The sequence below is a fragment of the Macrotis lagotis genome, chromosome X (assembly GCF_037893015.1).
Source record: "Macrotis lagotis isolate mMagLag1 chromosome X, bilby.v1.9.chrom.fasta, whole genome shotgun sequence".
In the NCBI taxonomy this organism is placed as follows: Eukaryota; Metazoa; Chordata; class Mammalia; order Peramelemorphia; family Peramelidae; genus Macrotis; species Macrotis lagotis.
In genome coordinates, this window is record NC_133666.1 from 88,458,894 (window position 1) to 88,482,875 (window position 23,982).

General features: G+C 36.6%; 1 protein-coding gene and 1 long non-coding RNA gene across 5 annotated transcripts in view; one reads left to right on the plus strand and one right to left on the minus strand.

Annotated features, from left to right (window-relative positions):
• LOC141496921 (uncharacterized) overlaps window positions 1-23,982 on the minus strand; it is a 1,073,688-nt gene that overhangs the window by 375,907 nt on the left and 673,799 nt on the right. The gene's annotated exons all lie outside the window — the stretch shown is intronic.
• On the plus strand, window positions 1,661-23,506 carry LOC141503214 (DNA damage-binding protein 2-like). The gene is given in 5 exon segments (XM_074208412.1): window positions 1,661-1,945; window positions 1,947-3,084; window positions 8,506-8,686; window positions 13,090-13,219; window positions 23,309-23,506. Coding segments are annotated over 5 exon segments (1,932 nt in total).

The window sequence follows — 23,982 nt, forward strand, 5'->3', positions numbered from 1 at the left end:
GCCACCTAGCCGCCCCTTCATATGTCTTTTTATTTTGTACTTTATCCTTCCTATTTCTATGTCTTCTGCTTCATACATGCATCCATATTCTGCAAAATGTTCCATTGCCTAAGAGTAGAGAGGTTATAAGACGATTATTTTACATGATATTTTGACAATTCTGGATATCTGTATTCTGCTCTTATAGCACATTAGAAATAAGAAAAAAAATTATTGGACACTAATTAATGAATAAACAAATAGTAAAGTTAGTAACGTAAAAAAATCTTACTCCATAGTTATTTAATTCAGTTGTGAATTTGACCTAAAAATGTGAGACCCAAGTCCCATATTTCATGGAAGTGTGTATGTTCTCATATACAAACATAGTTGCTGTAGTCACTGTCAAGACAGACTTGAGATTTTTTTTTGAGCTCTCCTGTTGTTCTTAGTCACTGAAGAGTTCTAGGCAGATGGTTAGAGTTTGAGGACAATTAATAGGTGTGACCTTTGTAAGTCTCCAGAATTGATGCTTCATCTCTCTCTTTTCCCTATCACCACAATTCATGTGAATTTAAGTTTGTGTATGTGTATTTACATTTGCAACTTTTTTATAAATTTGACAAGATATTGGCCTTACTGTTATTAGCATAATAGAATTAAGTATTGCTTGTTACTTTCACTTGCCAAATATATAGAACTTTGTTCTTAGAAATGGACTAGACCCTGGTGAGTCTCCTAATAGCTTGCTAAAAGTTTTGACATAAAATATGGTTCTTTATCTTAATTGACTTATCAAATGAAATTAATAGATTAATACTCCATCTAAAATTTGCTTATGTTATTTGATGAGTAAGAATATATTTACATCCTTTCTTCTTGTAAGAGACTTTTAAGTGCACTATCTAATTTAACCTCACAATATCCTACAGGTAATGGGGAGAAGTAAAATGTGTTACTACCATTTTGCAGAGGGAGCAACTCAAGCCCAGAATCATTTAATGATCTGCCTGAAAATATCTAGAAATGAACTGGTATTGGCAAAATAATTTTGTACTCTAAATTTTAGTTCATCTCATTAATCATATAGAAAATTCTATACATCACTGAAACTGATGAGATTTTTATAGGACTGAAATCATGCTCATTCTTTGTCCTAAATGAATTCTTATCTTTATTCTATTATTTATAAATTTATTATAAATTTTACAAGATGGGGCGGCTAGGTGGCGCAGTGGATAAAGCACCGGCCCTGGAGTCAGGAGTACCTGAGTTCAAATCCGATCTCAGACACCTAATAATTACCTAGCTGTGTGGCCTTGGGCAAGCCACTTAACCCCCATTGCCTTGCAAAAACCTAAAACACCCCCCACCAAAAAAATAAATAAATTTTACAACATAATGGCTTTACTGTTATTAGCATAATAGAATTAAATATTACTTGTTACTTCTCACTTGTCAAATATATAGAAATTTGTTCTTAGAAATGGACTAGACCCTCATGAGTCTCCTAGTAGCTTTCTAAAAGATCTGACACAGACGGAAGGCGGGAGTTGGTTTGAGCGCGGTGCGCGGGAATCGGAGCGTCCGGCGAGTGGCCGGGCCTGAGCGGAGCCCTGAGAGACTCGTCCCTCCGGCCAGCGCCGCCGCCCGGAGCCCTGTGCCCCCACCTCCACGCAAGATGGCCCCCAAGCGGACAGCGAGCCTCGGCAGCAGGGGCAGCCCTGCCCCGGAGCCTCCCCCGGCCAAGAGGCCCTGCGTGCAGACCCTCGGCTGTGGGGGCCGGCCGCCGGCCCGGGGCTCAATTGGAGAAGATGCTTCAGGCTGGAATTATCCTAGGTTGACCAGCCAGAAGGAAGACTCTCATGGCATCATTTGGGCTCTCCACCAACATAAGCTAGGCAGAGCTCCTCGGGCATCCTTCCAGCAGTGTCTTCAAAAGGTCTTTTTGCATTCTTTGGACTCTTTACCAACTTTTCCGCACAGCCAGACCCTTTGACCGGAGAACAACATGCCTGGAATGGCATCCCACTCACCCCAGTAATCTTGCTGTGGGCTCCAAAGGGGGAGACATCATCCTCTTGGACCATGAAGTACTTGACAAAACCTACTTCATTAAAGGGATTGGAGCTGGAGGGAGCATCACAGAGATGAAGTTTAACCCTCTCAACACCAACCAGCTGTTTGTTTCCTCAGTGGTGGGCACCACCAGCCTGAAGGACTTTTTGGGCAACACGATTCGAATCTTCACCAGTACAAACACCTGGGACTACTGGTATACCAGTGTAGCTGTGTCTACTAAAAGCTGTGTGGTGGTCACAGGAGATAGTGTGGGAAATGTGATCTTGCTGAACATGGATGGCAAAGAGATCTGGAATCTCAGGCTTCACAAGAAGAAGGTCACCCATGTAGCTCTGAATCCTATCTGTGACTGGTTGCTGGCCACAGCCTCAGTGGACCAAACCGTGAAAATCTGGGACCTGCACCAGGTCAGAGGGAAATCTTCCTTTGTCCACTGGATGCCCCACGAGCGGGCCGTCAATGCAGCTTATTTCAGTCCAGATGGAACCAGACTCCTGACCACAGACCAGCACAGTGAGATCCAGGTGTATTCCACCTCCCAATGGGCAAGTCCCCAGCACCTCATTCCCCACCCTCATCGACACTTCCAGCACCTCACACCCATCAAGGCAACTTGGCACCCTCGTTATGACCTCATCGTGGTGGGTCGCTATCCAGACCCCAATTTTGCAGGTTTCACCCTCTAAGAGCCACGGACAATTGATCTATTTGATGGGAACTCGGGGAAGCTGATGTGTCAACTTTATGACCGGGACTGTTCTGGCATCATCTCGCTAAACAAGTTTAATCCTATGGGGGACACACTGGCCTCTGCAATGGGCTACAATATTCTTATCTGGAGTCCAGAGGAGTCTGTGAGAAGGAAGCAGGAGGGGTTGATCAAGGCGATGAGCGAACAAGGGCTAGGGCAGCACCGGGCAGCCTCTCAGCCTTCTCTTCGAGTCAGACCTGGTCAAAACTAGCCAACAGCAGCAAAGGGACAAGGACCTAGAAAGGGGAGGAACCAGGGGTACTGTCGGCCAAGTCCCTTTTCCTGGAAGATGGGGATAGCAAGCAGTTGCTCCTGAGGCCTGGCCTGGGTCTGGCTCCTAGACTGGCCATTGAATTTGGGTTGTCTTCACTGTTAAAAGTCAATAAAGTTGTATTCATTTGGGGAAAAAAAAGATCTGACACAAATATGGTTCTTTATCTTAATTTACTTATCTAATGAAATTAATAGATTAATCCTCCATCTAAAATTTGCTTATGTCATTTGATGAGTGAGAATATATTTAGATCCTTTCAACTTGTAAGAGACTTTTAAGGGCACTATCTAATTTAACCTCACAATATCCTACAGGTAATGTGGGGAGAAGCAAAATGTGTTACTGCCATTTTGCAGAGGGAGAAATTCAAGCCCAGAAGCATTTAATGATCTTCCTGAAAATATCTAGCAAAGAACTGGTATTGGCAAAATAATTTTGGACTCTAAATTTTAGTTCATATTCTTAGTAAAATAGAAAATTCTATATATCACTGAAACTGATGAGATTTTTATAGGCCTGAAATCACACTCATTCTTTTTCCTAAATGAATTCTTATCTTTTTCTCTATTATTGACAGCTAAAACTTTCTTTGATGTTAGGGCACAACTGAAATAATATACTGAAGCTCAAAGTAATGGCTCATCTTCTCTCCCCAAAGCACTCCTTCCTTCTGACTTCCTTCTCTCTCAAAAGCTTTTCTTTAAGTTTACCTGCTACTTCACCTTTCATACATATTAAATTGCGAATCCTCTTGATTTTAACCACAATATTTCTCAAAATCATCCCTTTCTATAATGCTACTGCCCTTCACATGTGCTTTTCTGTCTTCATGCCTTTGTTCATGATGCTGGAAATGATGCTCCTTGTGCTTTAAATATCCTTTCCATCCCAGTCTTCTAAAATCCTCCATTTCCTTCGGCATTCAACCAGACTTTATACTTGATCACTTTTGCCCCATCCACAAATCAGAAATTGTCCTGACTTTTTCCTCACTTCCCATGGCATGTTATCCTGTTCTGTGCTATATTTTTTGTAAATTTTAAATGATCTGTAACACCATCTGTGTTGGGTACACCTTCCATAGATCAGATTGCATCGTCTATACTGTCTCCAAGTATTTTTTAATAAATCTTTCATAAATGTTCTAACAGGCTAGAAGCCTTCATATTATGATTTTAATATTATCTCAAGTTCCAGTATACCACTGGAACAGACCACTTGACTGAGTGACCATTTCATCCCCTTTTTTGCCATGAAATGTCTCCCCTTGTAATTAATTCCTAAAATAAATTATAAATTATTGTAGAATATATTATTTAGCACTAGATATCTATGTATCTTAATAGCTTGTAAATTTCAGGAAGGCAGGAATTGTGTTCTAATTACCTTTTTACCTCCCCCAAGTACCTAGTATACATAATATGAATATGTCAAATGGCTCTTGAGGGGTTTATAGAGCATTTTCTTTTCAGGCACTAAATAATGAAATCAATTAAATACAGGAGAACTTGAATGCATTGTAGAAGATGGAGAACAGTATACTCTGTCCACATTCTGAGAATGTGATGAAAATTAGAGGTAGAACATCTGTGTAGCAGGTCAGCTTTCTCCCCAGGAAAGAAAAACAATTGCTGGAATAGGTTATAGAAGAGAAGCAACAGCAATTCCTGTTAGGCTCACTTATTTCAACTCCAGTTACAAGAAAAGACGATATACTCTATAGTTTCCACAAATCCAAAGTTTTTTTCCTAGCAGGAAGCTCTCTAGTATCTGGAATTTTCTGGTAGAGACTGTAGATATCTTGAGATGTACAAACTTATCCTTGAAACCATTTATTCAAAGCTCAACAGTTTAGAAAGATGTGTTTCTTAAATATTTTCTCAAACTTCCATTGCTAAATGATATTATGTTACACCATGCTGTTGTGGTAATTACTTTTTTAATAATGTTCCTTCAACTTGTCCAAAGTTAATTTGTCTATTTGTGATGAAATGCTTTAGGAAATTTAAAATTCTAAATAAATTTTACAGACTATGTATTTGTGTCATTTCATAGTGAAACTATTTGCTTTTTAGCCAAGCCTATTTACATGGAAATTAGAAAATGTATATGGTATTTCAGAAAACTTCCTTTGTAGTTTAAACCATGTGGAAAAAAAAAACACTTTGGTTATTTGTTTTGTTTTCCCTTAAAGCTTGGTAAAATGTGCCTGACTATTCCATTTTTGGTCTTGACGTGTTCACACCTGCAATGTTTTGATGCAACTGTGTATATTCTAATGAATGAGAAAAAGCCAACTTGAGTTTCTCCTGTATGTGACAAGAAGGCTCCATATGAATACCTCATTATTGATAGGTAAGCCACTCTGGAAACAAAGCTTATATGTGAAACTTGAAAATGATCATCTAAAAAAATTTCAAGACTTTATTCATTCAGCTTGTCATCTTGCTTTGGAAATTCACATTTTTCTTATTTTTGCTTTTAGGACTTAAAAATAGTAATCTATAATTTTGAGTCATTAATAGTTCTAATCAGGGTTATATTTCATGTCATTAACCAATATGTATATAGACTATCTGAAATCATGTGAAAAAAGGGTCATACAACTCTACAAAAGGCAAAAATTAAACTTTCTGTTACCCCATTTCTATAGAGGGCCCACTCACTGAAGAAACTGCCCTTTTCTCCCACTTTTTAAATCTTCTCTTTCTCAGATACATTTACTCTTTCCACTCCCCCCAAATACTCCTAATATCCTTATCATAGTTTAAATTTTTAGTTTCTTCTGGGTTGTGAATTTTGTGATGGGGGACATAATTGATTCGTGATACCTAAATTTCCCTTTCTTCCTGTTTTACTTGATACTTTTGAACCTTCTTCTGAATTTATGCCCCACTTGCCTTCCTCCCACCTCCCAATTATTCCCCTTCTGACATAGAGTAAAACATGTAAGAAATGTTTGTTGGTTACAAAGATGATGATGTTCATCTATTTTGTAACTAGTGTAATGAGGCAAAAGAAAATAATATATATTTACCATATCTGACAGGACATCTAGTCTCCTCTCTGCTGTGAAGAGAAATATTTCATTACAATCTAAACACAAGATTAGTCATTACATTGATTGGAATTCTGATACATTCGATTTTAGTTTTTTTTTATATTTATTTAATTATATATTTCTCAATTAAATGTGAAAAGGGTTTACGTTCTTTTTTTTAAATTTTGGGTTCTAACTTCCCTCCTCACCCATCCTTCTACCACCCCTTTTTCAGGTAAGCAGTACTTATTATATGTGGGAAGTCTTGCAAAACATAATTCCATATTAGCCATATTGGAAAAGAAAACACATATTTACACTAAGAAAAATATATTAAGTGAAAAAGGCATACTTCCATTAGCTCTCAGAGTTCTTCAATTCCTTCTCTGCAAAGAGAAATCTCTTTCATCATGAATCCTTTGGAATTGTCTTGGATTCTTGACTTTATCAGAGTAACTAAGTCTTTCACATTTGATCACCATTACAATATTGCTGTTACTCCTACTTCTATTCACTTCACTTACATTAATATTAATCTTCCAGGTTTTTCTGAAACCATCCTGTTTGTCTTTTCTTACAGCACAATAGTATTATCATAATCAACTATCTCAACTTGTTTAGCCAGTCCCCAATTGATGGACATCCTTTCAATTTCCAATTCTTACCCACCACAAAAAAGACCTGCTATAAATATATTTGTACAGATAGATCCTCTTTCCTTTACTGTGATCTCTTTGGGATACAGAGCTATGAGAGGTATTGCTGAATCAAAGTGCAAGCAGTTTGATAGCCCTTTGGATACAGCTGCAAATTATTCTTCAGAATGGTTGAACTAATTCACTCCACCAAGTCTACTAGTGACCCAATTTTTTTTTACCTCTCCTCTAGCTTTTGTCCTTTTCCTTTTGTCATGTTAGACAATCAGATAGATGTGAGGTTACCTCCTGAAGAGTTTTATAAATTTGCGTTTCTCTCATTAATAATGATTTGAACATTTTTTTCTTGTGACCATTGATAGCTTTGCTTTCTTCTTCAGAAAATGTCCATTCCTATCTTATTAGGCAATGACTCTTAGATGGTGAAACGAATTTTAAAAAGTTGTATTCTAGTCTGCTTCCCTGTAACTCATAAATATTTTCAGTCATTGCTACAATATACGGATTTTCCATTTTTGCTTTAAATTTTCATAAATGTAATAATTCTTAGTGCTCTTCTTTTTAATTATATTCAATTTTCATATAAAGGTTGATATTCATAAATGAATTTTTTCTTTTTATAGTTTATTTATGGAAATCCTAAAGTACTGTACTGTTTGTGATCAAATATAGTTTAAGGAGGATGGATCTTGGGCTCCTATGATATCAAAAAACGAAGTCCAGGAAGTTTCTGCTTCTTATGTTGGAGTTGATAGTGAGTATTTACAAATTTTATGCAGATGTAAGCATTTCAGTGAAAAAAAATTGCAGTAAAAAACTTGGTTTATGAATATCTCAAGCATTTTATAGAAATTATTTAGTGCTCAGAAGTAACTTTAATTTAATTTGACTTTCTATCTAGATTTTTCCAAATTTTCTAATAAAAGATCTAAAAGTAACATAATCCAAAAACTCATTACTAAAATTGTGTTTTTGAAATAGTATGCATTTATATTTTCATTTTTTCTAAATTTGTTTTTTTGATTTTTCTTTCTCATCTTTTCCCTTCTCTTGTTCTGATTCTTCTTTCACAACTTGACTAATATAGAAATATGTTTAACATAATTATACTTGTATAACCGGTATCAGATTACCTATTGTCTTACATTTATAACCTATATCAGATTACCTGTTGTCTTGGAGAGGGGAACGGAAGGGAAAGAGGGAGGAAAATGTGGAACTCAAATTCATACCAAAAATGAATGTTGAAAACTATCTTTACATGTAATTGGGGGGAAAATAGCAAAAAAAAAGAGAAGAAATAGTATGCTTTAAATAGACTTGAATATGGAGTGAATAGCATTCTCATTTCACTTGTTTTTTGGCATGGTTTTTTTTTTCATTTTCTCTAAGAATCCACCATAACTTAAATTTAAAATTATTAACTCACATTTTTTAACCACCTGAGTACCTTGTCATAAAACAGAGTACTTGGTTTCATTAGAAAGGGGCAATAAACAGCACACTTATAAACTGAATTATGAAAGTTTTACCAACTCATAATAAACTCATTGGAAACTTAAAGAAGTAGCTCACCTTTTCATGTTTCATATCTATACTGTCAGTATAAGGAATTCAAAGTGTAACTGATGATTCCTTAGGTTTCTCAGAAAGAAAGAAAGAAAGAAAAGAAAATATTAAAAATGTATTTCTTTTTAAATTGAATTGCTCTGTTTTTCCTCAGGATGCTGGGGTTCCCACTTGGATCACCAGTTATCTTCTCACCATCAAACTTCAGACAAAAATAAGAAAGTAGAAGTAATTGATTTCACTATAGACAGTTCATCAGATGAAGAAGAGGAAGAACCATCTGCCAAACGAACCTGTCTGTCTGGATCTCCTGCTTCTCCATTAAATAACAAAGGGTAAGTGTGTGTGTGTGTGATATGGGATTCATTTTTACTTAAAGTTTTCAAAACAGAAGTAATAGTACTGTTTCTCATTATTAATTAAATAAATTTTCATTAAAAGCTTGAATACCCCAAAATGAAATTTCATCTTCTTACTTTGTTTGTGGAAATCCCTAAGTATGATACTGAATATGAGATGAAAAGAGAAGGTCCAGGAAGTTTTAAATTTAATTCCTGTTTGTAAGCTTAGGTTCATCTTCTGGTTCTCTCTCTCGCTACCATACACAAACATTTGCTAAATCTTATTAATTGTAACAATGACTAGATTTTATGAAGCAGTGTAAGATTTTTATAGTGCCTTACATAGTTGAACTTTTGTTAGGTTGTATAGGAGAGGCATGATCTTTGTATATAGGACATTGATACTCAGTAAGGTAAATGACAGTCGCATAGTATTTTTTTAAAGCAATACAATGTTTATTAAAGATATTATTTGAGTTTTACAGTTTTCCCCCAATCTTGCTTCCCTCCCCCCACCCCCACTCCACAGATAGCACTCCATCAGTCTTTACTTTGTTTCCATGTTGTACCTCGATCCAAATTGGGTGTGATGAGAGAGAAATCATATCCTTAAAGAGAACAGAATTCTCAGAGGTAACCAGATCAAACCATAAGACATCTGGGTTTTTTTCGGAATTAAAGGGAATAGTCCTTGTACTTTGTTCAAACTCCACAGCTCCTTATCTGGATACAGATGGTACTCTCCTTTGCAGACAGCCAAAAATTGTTCCCAATTGTTGCGCTGATGGAATGAGCAAGTCTTTCAAGGTTGAACATCACTCCCATGTTGCTGTTAGGGTGTACAGTGTTTTTCTGGTTCTGCTCATCTCACTCAGCATCAGTTCATTCAAATCCCTCCAGGTTTCCCTGAAATCCCATCCCTCCTGGTTTCTAATAGAACAATAGTATTCCATGACATACATATACCACAGTTTGCTAAACCATTCCCAAATTGAAGGACATTTACTGGATTTCCAATTCTTTGCCACCACATACAGGACTGCTATAAATATTTTTGTACAAGTAATGTTTTTACCCTTTTTCCTCATCTCTTCAGGGTATAGACCCAGTAGTGGTATTGCTGGGTCAAAGGGTATGCACACTTTTGTTGCCCTTTGGGCATAGCTCCAAATAGCTCTCCAGAAGGGTTGGATGAGTTCACAGCTCCACCAACAGTGTAATAGTGTCCCAGATTTCCCACATCCCTTCGAACAATGATCATTATCCTTCCTGGTCATACTGGCCAATCTGAGAGGTGTGAGGTGGTACCTCAGCGAAGCTTTACTTTGCATTTCTCTAATAATTAATGATTTAGAGAATTTTTTCATATGGCTATGGATTGCTTTGATCTTCTCATCTGTAAATTGCCTTTGCATATCCTTTGACCATTTGTCATTTGGGGAATGGCTTTTTGTTTTAAAAATAGAGAGTCGCATAGTATTAAAGGCAAGACTGAGACCCCTAAGCATTGATGCCAAGAATAAATTTATCACTGATCCATGCTGCCTTTACAACATCTCTCTACCGAAAGGAATAAATATAAACTCCTTAGTTTGCCATATGAAGTTCTTTTTAATCCATCTCCTATTTTCCTTTCCAGGCTTGTAATCTATTACTTACCTTCAAACATTATACTACCCCAATCAAACTGACTATTCTGATTTTTCTCACATATTATCTCTTTGCCTTCCCACAGGCTATTGCCAGTTCCTGGAATAAATTTCCTCCTCTCCAACCACTTACAATACCCACATTTCCTTATAAGTTCAATTTAAGCCTAATCATATAAATGAAGCAGTTCATGCTCTTCCATTTAGTTTTTCTGTCTCTTATGTATACATGTCTCCATTTGGAGAACGTAAGCCCCTTAAGGGCAGGAACTACTTCTCTATTTGACTTTGTGTGCCCCATTGCCTAACATATTGTAGATGTTTGATTAAAGGCTTGTTGATAGAGTCTTTGACTTGTGTGATATCCACTTTTTTCCAGTTATCCATCATGCTAATTCAAACCCTCATTATGTTCAGCTTGAATCAGTGACTTCCTAATTCTTTTAATCAAACACACCATCATAAAAAAGTTGTTGGTAGTCCATGCTCCCCTGATCTGTTTATATTTACTTATTTACAAGTTATTTACATGTATTATTGTAGAATTATAATCATATTCTGCCTTCTCCAGCAGACTTCACCCTATCGTTCCCATTCACTTATCTTCAATTCTCCTTGTTTGTCTGCTTCCATGCTGCCTACAAACATGCCTATATTTCTCCCAGCCTCAAAAATACCAAAACCCTCATTTCATCCATTCAGCCTCACCATCTTGTACAATTACTCTCCTCTTTTTGGCTAAACTCTTTAAGAAGACTATTAACATGTGATTCCTCATTTTCTTCTCACTCTGTTCTTAACTTCCTAGTGCCAAATTCAGTGTCTTTTTTTCAGTCTTCATCGTTGACCTCTTTACAGTAGTTTATACAGTTATCACCCTTCTCCTTGATACTCTCTGGTTGCTCTCTGCTACCTGTTTGAACATTCTCTTTCAGTCTCCTTTGTAGTATCTTCTTCTAGACCTCACCTATTCCCTCTGACTCTCTTCTGAGCCCTTTTCTCCATCTCTACTATTTTTCTTGGTGATTTTCTCAGCTACCATGTATTCAGTTATCATCTCTGAAAATGATTACCAGATCTGTCTGTCTGGCCCTAACTCCTTTCTTGATAATATATCTCACATATCCATGTCCAAAATTGAACCCATTATCTCTCGGCTCCCCATCACTTCTCCCTTCCTGGTTTCCTTATGGAGCATCAGGAGTATTACATCCTCCCAATCACCTAGGTCTTTTAACTTGAGTATCATCCTTGACTCCTCATTCTCCCATACCCTGATATCTACTCCATTGGTAATATCTGTCAATTTTACCTTTGTAACATTTTTCTGTTTTCCTCCTCCTTTCCTCTGACACTACAAGTATCCTTTTGCTTAGGCTATTGCATTAGCCATCTTCTACCTCATGTCTTTACATGCTCTAGTTCATCTTCTACTCAGTTGCCAAAGTAATCTTGCTGAATTACACAGGTGGGGGGCAGCTAGGTGGTGCAGTAAATAAAGCACAACCCTGGATTCAGGAGGACCCGAGTTCTAATCCAGCCTCAGACATTTAATAATTACATGGCTGGGTGGGCCAATCACTTAAAACCATTGCCTTAAATAAATAAAGTTCTAAAAATAATAAAGTACACAAGTGCTACCACCCACGCCTCCTACTCAGAATAATCCAGTGACTCTCAGTCACCTCCAGTACCAAATATGTGTTTGGCATTTAAAAGCCTTCCTAACCTGCTTTCCATCCCTGCCTTCCCAGCCTCCTTTTATCTTACACTCCTTTCTCTAGCATGTTGTATCCCATCTGAGAGCTAATTCCAAGTGTACTGAGAAGCAATCTTGAATTTCCTAGTTGTTGATGGCCTCTCCCTCCTCAACTTATTTTATTTATTTATTTATTTTTGGTTTTGAAAGGCATTGTTATTAATTGGCTTGCCAAGGTCACACAAACTAGGTAATTATTTAAGTGTCTAAGACTGGATTTGAACTCAGGTCCTCCTGACTCCAGGGTCAGTGCTCTATACACTGTGCCACCTAGCTGCTCCACTTTATTCTTTATACCTCTAAGTAATCCAGCCAGAATGATCTTAAAGATTTCTATACATGCGAGCCACCATTTGTATACCAAAGGGGGTGGCTTCATCCATTTGAGTGAATGTCCTATTTTCCTTCTCTCGAATATAAGTTATTCTCTGGCTGCTCTTGCCTGACTGAACAAACAATATTACTTTTTCAAGAACTCTTGCCCCAGAAGCAAGGCAGAAGTATTGCCTCTAGCACCAGGCAATCAACTCTAGCATTTTGCTCAGGACCCAAACTCATATACTAGACTTCTCAGGATCCTGTTTGTAGGCCCTTTGACACTAGGCTTAACATTTTTTTCCTCCTTATATGCTATTGGATATTTTTGGAGGAAGTCTAAGACAAATTTCTTCATCCCAATTAGGTCATCATTTCTATATAGCAACCATTTTTTTCTTCTCCAGCTGACGATCTGTGATGCTTCTTTCTTCCCTGATATTGGAGAGAAAGAACTAAATGATGCCACTCCACTGAAGGACTTGTTTGGTATAGGACATCACTTCATACCAGCTATTCCCTGTAAGTTCCCACTTTCTCCTTTTTAATACATCAAAACCTAATTTTTTATTCTCTGCTTTGAATAGGTGGCCCTTTTACCTGCCAGGGCCATACTTCCTTCTTTTGCTCAGTCCCTTCTAGAATTTTGCTTTCTCAGGCTATTTACTTTTCAGGCCCCTGTTCCCATTCCTCTTCCTCACCCCTACTGGCTACTGTCAAGCACTACCACGTCTCCCCCAACCTTTAAGACAAACGAGCAAACCTACTCTGATATCTCTTCTATCTTCCATGGCCAAATTGTCAGTAAAGGCCATCCATAGTTGTTATTTCCTTTCTGCATTCCCTTGCACCCCCTCACACTCCCTCAACTCCCCTTCCCCCATTCATATACTCACACGCATACTCCTTTTATTCATTTCACAACTGTATTAAAGTCTAGCTTATAATTCTTTTGCTTAACAAAAACTTTATTTTCTTTAAGTTTACCACTGGTCTCTCTGCTTTCAGGTTCTCTCTTCTCCAGTCCACTCCCCACACAGCCTCCTCTTTCAGACCTTGTCCCTGCACACATTCTTCCCCTTTATGTACAATTGAATCCAACCACTTAAAAGTAGAGTTGAGGAGGGAATAGCTTAGAGGACAGCCTTTACAAAGGCCTATTCAGGAGATGGAATAGTAAGGTTGAGTAATTTATTTTAGTGCTTATACTTGGGAGCACTTAATAGTCAATAGACCCTACACAGGATTTACTATTTCACTAAAAATAACAATACAAAATGTACTTAAATTGAGTTTAAAAATTAACTTCTCAAGTATATAATAGGGGAGATACAGTTAGATAGAATTTTGAAAAGAACAATCGGTGAGGTTTTAGAAGACTGTAACTTCAACCTAAAAAGGCAGTGTAGTATATGAAGGAGAGGAGGGATTTTAGAATCAGAAACATTTAGATTCAAATTCTTCCTCTGCAGCAGCTATGTTGTACAGTGGGTAGAGCACCAGGCCTGGAGTCAGGAGGACCCGAGTTCAAATTTGGCCTCAGGTGCTTAATAATTTCCTCGCTGTATGACCTTGAGCAAGTCACTTAACCCTTGTGCCTTAAATAATTTTTTTTAGTTTTTTTTGCAAGGCAAATGGGGTTAAGTGGCTTTGGTAATTATTAAGTGTGTGGCCTTAGGCAAGCAAGACTGGATTCGAACCCAGGTACTCCTGACTCCAAGGCCAGTGCTTTATCCATTCTGCCACCAAGCCACCCTTAAATAATTTTTTTTTAAAAAATGTCCTGCCTCTGAGTTATTCTGACTTGGGGAATGAGAAAATCATTTACCCTCACACTGCCCCCAGGCAACTTTCTGATTGTAAATCTCAGAGCAGATATGAATCTTCATCACTAAAGTTCCTCTCCAGGAGTTTCATATCTAAAATCACAGTTACAATTTGCTTTTTTTTGTTAAGCTCAGTAAGAGTTTGCAGTTTGGTGTGGTGGACAAAAAAGGTAACCTGCTGTAGACTTTTGAAAGTTAGAATTAAGATAGCCTCATTGTACTCTATCATGTTCATGCCATTCCTTGACAATCATCTTGAGGAGTTTGAGTGTGTGGTTTTTGTGTGTGTGTCTCTGTGTGTGTGTGTCTGTGTGTGTGTGTGTGTGTGTGTGTGTGTGTGTGTGTCTTCAATTGAGTTCAGACAAGATGGTGAAGGACTTTGAGATCATGCCATTGTGGTGTCATTAAAGGAATTGGGGAAGTTTAACTTTAGGAAGAGGATAAGATAGTCTATCAAAACATGTGTTAGACTTGATGTTTTGGAATTGATTTAAAGAGAAACTTGATAACAATTAGAACCACCCCAAAGTGGGATGAGATGCATTGAGAACTAATGGGTTCAACAGTTCTGTGAAGTCAAAGCTTGGGTTCCCATTTATTTAATATATTGTAGAAAGAGTTTTTGTCCATGTAAGAGTTAGAGGCAATCTAGAGTTGGGAAACTCTATGACTCTCTGTGTTAGATATTTTCTTTAGTAAGCTCCTTAGGGGCAAGGCCACTGTCCTGCATTGTATAATGTTCTGAGAAGCTAATTTGATTCTAAATTTAATAAAACTTTAAAAACATTGTAGCCTAAGCCTCTGGGACCTCAAATGATCAGTAGGTTTGATGAGATAGAAAATGAAAGAAAACTGTTTCAGGAATTGACCAAAAGAAACAATATTAGCCATATACAGATGCACATAGCACTTCCTGCTTTGCAGACTTGTTTACCATCATTTCCTTTAATTACTTTCAATATTGGTGATGATATTTGCTCATGTCTTGGATAACTGAGAATTCTGGAGATGTCTTTCCCTCTTATTCTGGTATACACTCAGCAAATATTTTGTTAGTCTCCACACGGTTGCAATGTTTAACGCATCTTTAACTCTATAAGAGCAGCCTAGGTGTGTGCAGGTTTTCTTTTCCTTAAAATAATAATTTTTCAATAATAAAACCCCATCCTTCCTTCCCAACACCCAACTAATTGAGAAAGAATGAAAAACAAAATCCCTGTTATAAACATGTGTAGTCAAGCAAAACAAATTTCTGCATTGTGCTTGTACAGAATGTCTTATGAATCTGTTTCAGTATCTTAGTCTTTCATTTCTCTATTAGGAGATGGAAAGCATCATTAGCCAAAAGTTATGGTTAATCCAAATTACTAATTTTTTTCTATTTTTCTTCCATAACACTTATTTATTTTCCAGTATATTCCTCTGGTGTTTTAGTTTTTCAATTTTTGTTTCATTTCTTCCAACAATTCTAATCAAATTTGTGCCCAAACTGAGTTTTTCTTTGAGATTTTGCATTTGAAGTTTGAGTCATTCTTCTAGTAGCTTTTTGTTTTGAACATCCCCATAATTTTGATAATATTTTATGGGGAGAATCTTTTTGTCTGTCTGCTCATTATTTCAACATACTTCCTGACTTTGAGCTTTGTTAGAGCCGGGCTTTAAACATTTCTGGAAAAAATGTCTGAGCTGATCTTACTGTTGCTTTCTTAGAGTGTGTTATTATAAATATTCAATAGTCTTATGCAAGGCAAAAAAGTTCAATAAACTGCTGTTGGGCTTGGCCATTATCAGCCAACTGGAAAATTCTTCTGGTTTAGAGTGACTATAGGCTGTTTATTTCTTCACACTTCAGGCTGGGCTAGAAACAAACTTTTACTCAACTCCATTCCTGGGATTGGAGTCTTACAGATCTAGCTTATTTCTGAACTCACTCAAGGGTCTTCTACCTTCACAGGCTACTCCAGGCACAGATAACATCATCACTCTGCCCCAGCTATATACCATACAAAACAAAGTTTGGGTGAATAAGACATCTAGTCCCTTTATCTTCTGTTCAATGACCAGATTCATTGCCAGACTTGTTCTTATTGAACCTCAATCTCACCTCCAGATTCATCTACCTCACTTCCCTTCCATTTCACTTCTCAATAACCAGAGCATATTTATTATCAACTCCTGAGTTCAAATCTTTATGCTAGGTCCTTAGATTATTATCAAGTTTAGATGACAAGGCCTCTGTCCTTGTGAAGTTTACATCTAGTTTGTGAATATCACAAAAACCCAATAACTTTTTATGGTACTTAGAGTGTATCTATATCTGAAACAGTAGAGGTGCCTTTTCCATCAATGCAGATTGCATTCTCTCCTCCTGTATCTTTTGTTGTTAGGGGCGTTCCTATGAGTTAATTAATATAAAGCACTTTGCAAACAAATCCTCTATTATCTGCTCTTATAAACACCGGATTATATATTTCTCTCATTCTTGTGCTATCTCAAGAAGATCTTAATACTGGAACCAAATCATTCACTTCCATGGTCAAGAATATTTTTGATTTACTAAAAGCTAAGGTACAAAATACACATGACATGCTTTAATATTTTAATCATGAGAATGGTGTAAGCAAAGTGTACTCTAAGGTCTGACCTAGAGGGAAAGGTAGGGTAGATAAGATGTTGCTGTCAGACTTGAGAAGTCTTCAGGAAACATGTGGCACAGAGAAGTTTTTCAGCACTTGGTGGCCCACAGACAGGAAGATTTAGAATTGCCAGAGAAAGACAGAAAATACTTGTACTAAATTGAAATCATTTCTCTGCTTATTTTAAAGATCCACAAGTCTCAAAAGATTTCATATTTGGTCATATTTGCAGTTATTACTTGTGAAGATTCCTTTATGATCAAAATGTTTTGGCACTAGTAAAAAGCATTATTGTGGTATAGGTAGATTTGTGCTCTCTCCCAAGTCATTGGTACAGAAAATAACAATTTCATCCCAAAGTAGCTCATTAGTAACTTTAAAAAAACAAAAGTTAAAGACATTCGAAAAAATACAATTATGCTAAATAGAATGGATTTATACATAATTTTGTTTCTTGGAAACTTTTGTGAGTGTTTCTCCTTTCTTCATGCATATTAACTTCTGCTAGCAGGTCAACTTTATGCTAATTACTGCATAACAAGTTGTGAGAAACTTATTTTTTAGATTTATATCAGTAAAAATGAAATTAACATTGAATTTCCTCTTGCCTAAGACTAGCATAGTTTAGGGAGCGGCTAAGTGGTGCAGTGGATAAAGCACCAGCCCTGGAGACAGGAGTACCTGGATTGAAATCCGGTCTCAGACACTTAATAATTACCTAGCTGTGTGGCCTTGGGCAAGCCACTTAACCCCATTGCCTTGCAAAGTCCTAAAAAAAAGACTAGCATAGTTTAAACAAACACTTGCAAAATTTTTATGGCAGGATATTTCTATCTAATATAGAATCATAGTGTAAACAATGGTATATACTAAAACCACAATGTTTGGAAAGAATGTACAGGGATATCATTTTATTTCTTTATTGTTAGTAACTGTTTTAAAATATGCACACATATTTGTGCATAAATATGTATATTACACTTTTTTAAATGTTCATGGATAAGTAATGCTAATGATCTGACAAACTATTCATTAGTATCATTGAATTGGGTATTTTCCCCTTTAAATGATTTCAACAGATTTCCAAACCTTTCTTCTGAGATTTTATTTTCTTTATTTCTCCCCCCCCATTCTACCCCAAAATGCAGCTCTTCTTTGTAAAAATAACTACATGAAACATTTCCTCACTTCTTCAGGAATTGGTTGGCTTCACAATAGTCTATACCAAGGCTGTCCAACCTTACTTTTAAATATTTTTATTGAAACAATAGACAATATGTTTTGATTTGCCATTTTAGTGAAAACTCTGAGGTAGCTCAGCATTTTGTAAACCCACAGGGAGCTACATAAAATAACATTGTGGATGCATGTGGTCCACATTTTGGACAGCCCTGGTCTTTCATTTCAGGCAATTGGGTTAAGAGTGACTTGCCCAAGGGCACACAGCTAAGCAATTATTAAGTATCTGAGGCCAGATTTGAACTCTGGTACTCTGGTATTCCAGGCCCGGTGCTCTATCCATTGTGCCACCTAGCTGTCACCATACCAGACTGACAGTTCAAGGTGTTCTTTTCTTTTCAATCTGTAAGCATTATCATCAGAGGAGCTATCTAATGGGGAAAAGTTGCTTGTGACAGATCAAGGAGGTTTAATAAAAGTTCTCATCAGACAGTATATTTTTTTGCTTCATATGCAATTCATAAAAATGTTGTAAAGTCTATAACTAAGATTCTTTTCCTGGTAACAAAGAATAATTGGCCACAGTATAAGGTCATACATAATAGCTCGTACTACTATAATTGTATTGCTTTGTACCCCTGTTTAATCAAGTTAGACTACACTATTGAGGCAGTACTTTTCTTTCTCTGTTCAAATTACTCTGGCTCCATCGCTGTTTTGGTTAAGTTTTGACTTTTTCTTCTCAAAACTTTGTTTAATATTCTACCCCTCTTTTTAATTAACCTGGGGAAGAAGGAAACAGGATGAGGGGGACCTCTTATCATTCAACCATTTAAATTCATATCTCATATTTTTTCTCCTTTTTTCTAATTGTTGGACCCTTAGTTCTCCTCTTCCATCATCCTTCAGTGGTTGCTGATTTTGATACTCTCATGGTTGCTAACCATTCATTTGTTACTTTCACAAAGACTTGGTTTTAGTTTTTTTTTTTTGTTGTTGTTGTTTTACAAAAATGTGTTTTATGCCAGAAATAATCTCCACTAAGGGGCAGCTAGTTGTTACAGTGGATAGAGTACCAGACCTGGAATTAGAAGTATCTAAATTCAAATCTGGCCCACATTTGCAAGCTGTGTGGCCTTGAGCAACTCACTTAATGCTGTTAGCCTCAGTTTCCTCATCTGTAAAATGAGTTGGAAAAGGAAAGGACAAAACACTCCAGAGTCTATGCAAGAAAAGCACACATGGAGTCACAAAGATCAAACAAATCAACTAAACAACTAATTTCTTAGCTACTAAGTCTGTTTTCATGTCCCAAAAATTATTTTTAATCTTAATATTTTTTACTGACTACCCCTTGGAGACATCACACAATTGCATTTTCCCTTCTCTGCTCTTAAGTGTAGTTCTGCTTTTTTAATAGCTGCTCAGTTATGTCTGTGAATGCTTATCACTAGAAATATAATGTGGCCAAGGCAATAGAGGCCCTAGCCTTAAGTGCAGAAAACCAAAGGAACTAGACAAACATGAGTTTAGCTTCTATTTTTCCAAGAATGGTGTGATGGGGGATGATGCCAGTTGATATTCCTGCCTTGGGCACGAAGTACAATGCTACTTAATACCTCTGTATCTTTCTCCCTACAAGGTCCGAAGTACTGTAGAGTTTATTGAATTAGATTACAAAGCAAAAGGAGTGTGCATTTCAGGATATCCATGATCTACGGGAAATTTAAGTGATTGGAACTGTGGAAACTTTTCTTTCTTTTAGCATTTTAAATATGCCTCACCAGCATCTCCAGTGTCAAGAACCCCAAGCCTTCCTGCTATAGACACAAGCTATATTAATAGATCCCTCATTCAAGCCTACAGGTATCTATTCCATATGACTCCCATGCCTTATGACTTGCAAGGTAGGTTATACCTGTATTTACAAATAATATTGTGGATAAAGCAAATCCAAATAATCTTTCTGAATGAGTTGAAGGAACAATAGGAAAGTTGCAAAATATTTAAAGCTTTGGGTCAAATGAACCAAAAAAGTTTCTGCATTTCTTCTATAAATTGGGCATGTGAACATTTCTGTACCATCCATCTAGGTCTGGCCACTATAAGCAAGCCTAAAACTAGTAAGACGACATCTGGCTATTGTGTACAGCTGTGGGAACACAGGCGATTCTAACAGCCATGATACAAATCATTTCCAAGTAAACTGCCACCTGGACAGTCTCTGGAGCTGGCATGCCTCCCTTAGAGATAAGGTGCACTGGAGTCCTTGAGAGCTGGACATTCAGCCCCACAGACCAAGGGCACTGGACACAGCTATGTTTTACCACCTCCCCCCTAACATACCCCCTTATCCTGTAACGCAAGGCATTGCATGTACACCTCGCTTGTACACCCCCATTCCCTCAATTATTCTTTTTTCTACCCCGGAAGACCTAACAGTATATATGTAGAAGCTAAGCAGTAATAAAATTGAGTTGGAGGCATAAGGCAGTGGTGGCTTGACTCCTTATTCTCAGCTCCCTTCCGGGAGGGAAGTCTTTGCTGTGGGCCCCAAGGTGAAGCAAGCCTTACTTTTTGAAAGTAATAGTTATTTGCAATTCCTCAAAGAATCAGCAAGCTTTATTAAGTCACCTAAATCTGAATGTTTAGTAACCGAATTTAGATAATGTTTCTATAAGTTATTATCTTTTTTTGAAATTGTGTAGGATATCATTTTTAACAATTGCTAGAATAAATGTTTTTCACTGTGATTTTATTCTATGTAACTGATCTGCCTGTCATTCTGAAGAAATATTAAACTGTTTCCACAGCTGGATTTTAATTTTATAAAAAATTATTTAAATTATCACATAGCACCTGGTACATTCTTTTCTTTATTTTTATGTTTTTTAATTTTTTTTTGCAAGGCAAATGGGGTTAAGTGGCTTGCCCAAGGCCACACAGCAAGGTAATTATTAAGTGTCTGAGATCACATTTGACCCCAGGTACTCCTGACTCCAGGGCCTGTGCTTTATCCACCTCACCACCTAGCCGCCCCCATACCTTCTTTTCTTTGTAAGTGATTGTGATGATTAGATTAATAGCATTGCTCTAATCTTTTTGATTTCTAGAATCGCATTTTATAAAAGATCAAGCTAAATAATTTTTTTCAAGATACTTTGAATTAAGATTCTACAAAAAAAGCCAGATCTTCCTAGCTATTTTAGTGTTACTTTTGGAAAAGTTTGTATATTTCATATAGTCAAAAAAAAAAACCAACCACTTAATAAAGTGTCTTCTTCCAAACCTTTTAATGACTTTTATTTAATAATTAAGACCTTGATACCTGCTAAAAGAAAAATCCAAATGCTATATGCTATATGTGTCAATACATAATTTTCCAAAATAAAACTGGGGTCTTTACCTAGTTAAGAGCATTGTTCTTAACACTTTTGTATGGCTACCTTTTAGTAATCAACCCTAGAGACATATTACTTTAGTGCCTTGATGTTATAGAAAAAAATGGAGAATATAAGGAGGAAAGTGATGTACAATGTATCTCTGTCACATTTATATATGTAGGGTGTTTCATATGTCGTTCATATCACTAAAAAAAGAAATACTGGTTTTCTGGAAAACTTTGTCAGTTATCTTGGATCTGCCCCTTCCCTCTCTCCCCTAAATTATGATTTCAGTATTTTACATTTGATGAATGCTTATTCACTTGTTCTTCAATTGCTATCTTTTCAATTCCAAATTAGGGTGGAATAGGTGTGAAGATATTCCAGTTAGGTAGTGAGGCCCTGTTGCACAGGCAGTGACCTTTTGCAGGTATTCCCACCAATATTTTGAACCTGTCCAGGAGTAAGGCAGCTAGTGTAACACAAGTTTACATGCATAAAACTTTAATGAAACGTTGATGCATTCATCCCACCTGCTCTGGATAACTACTTGGAGTAGTATTTGTTTTAAGTACCCAGAAACAGACCAAGAAAAGGAAAGAATATGGGTTGAAGTTGCTTTTGGTTTTTTGTTTGTTTTGTTTGTTCTCATTTTAAATTCTTTAATTTGCCCTGAAGGCTGGTGACTTTTAACAACCTTTTAAACAATAAGATGATAAAGTCTTATACAATGTATTTACTCATATTTGTACAAGGCATTCCAAAGTCTTGGGGTAGTTTTAAGTTTTAATATCTTCTAACTGCACTAAAACTTATTGGATGCCCTGTGTATGATTTTGATGGTATTTATTAAAGAGATTGAGTATATTAAGATAATTTTTTAAGTTTAGAGACATTTAAAAATTTAAAATTTTGTCTGTCTTTAAAGATGCTAACATTATATTTTTATTCTTAACAAGTTTAGCTTTCTTTACCTTCTTATCAGGAGACAATCAAGGTATGCTGATGAAAAAAATTACATTCATTTTCTATAGAAAATATGTCTTTTTAAAGCATAACTACTATATCAGAAGTAAAAATGGCTTTCTCGGAATGTTCTAAATCAGGGCTTACCAACCTTACTTTTAGGAGTTCTCACTGAAACAATAAACAATATATTTTGATTTGACATTTCAGTGAGAGCTCTGTGGAATCTCATCTTTGTTTATTAAAGCATTTAGTAAACCCATAGTGGGGCCATGTAAAATTGTCCTGTGGGTCACATTTTGGACAGCCTGTTCTAAATGGCAGTACCACATACCACAACCCTCTTTTTTAAAGGAAAATACTTCAAAATTGTTGTTTTGGTTGTGTTTAAGTTTACTGAAAGTATTTCTTATTTACTGCCTTTTTCCAGTATTGCTTCTTGTCATGCCAATAGGTAGCAAATTATTTTAGCTGATAAAATTTACTTAGCCAATGATTGTCTCCTCACAAGGAGAAAGGACTATAATTATCTGCATTATAATTTCATTTTTTGAGATTTGATTGCTTTCTGCATTGGAATAAATGTATTAATACTTTACTTTCTACTTTTCTTCTGGGTTCAGAAATCAAGGTCTCCAGAGGTAAACCATCCTAAATTCACTTGCGTGTACCAATTGTCTTCCAAGGATTTACAAGTAGAGATATTCAGTATATTTCAATTTTCTGCTTCAAATCTGTACTGCTGGGAAAAAACTGAATAATGCAGAAGAATGATTTTTAAATATTTGTCTTTTTTTCCTTATCATTATAATATCTCCCCTCTTGCCTCTGCAGCAGCAGCTGTCTCAGATGATCTAGGACTCTTACATTCATCTCGGTTTTTTTTCATATGCCTCTTCACAGATGCTTGTTGATCAGTTAATGCGGGAGGTAGCACTGCCCTTCCAAGCAGGAACAGAAGGAAGTAGTAGTGGCAGAAACAGCAGTCTTGTTTCCTCTAACAGCCTTCGAGAAAGTCATGGACATGCAGTTACCAATGGAAGTGGCACAGACACAGCATCAGTCTCTGGCATCATACCGGTCATTATCTCAATGAACTGATTTCCCCTCCCCCCCCCAGACTCAATGAACTTGGCAGAAAGAAGATAACTTTGTGTTGTTTTACTTTATTCTGGTTAGAATTGTACACAAGTGTGCTTTTTCCCCTTTTTTAGGGAAAAAAATTAAAATAAATTTACAGAGAACAAAACTATATTTTCAGTTTTATTTTATATATTAACCTAAGGCTGCCTGTCTGGTAAAACACGTGAAAAAAAAAAGAAAAGGAAAAAAATAGCAGCCACCCATAAAGCACCTTCTATTCATTTTACTGGATTCTGAAGATTGGTTTTCAACATCTACATTTGTCCTGTGGTTTTATTTTTGTAGTTTGGACATAAAAGACATTATTTTCTTTGCAGTAACAGAAGAGGAATTGCATTTAGTAAGATGTAAATTGTAGGCAGTTTTTGTTGTTATTAGGGGAACAAACACCTTTTAAAAATTGTCTTGGCTGTTAAGTCACAGAATGCAGAGCA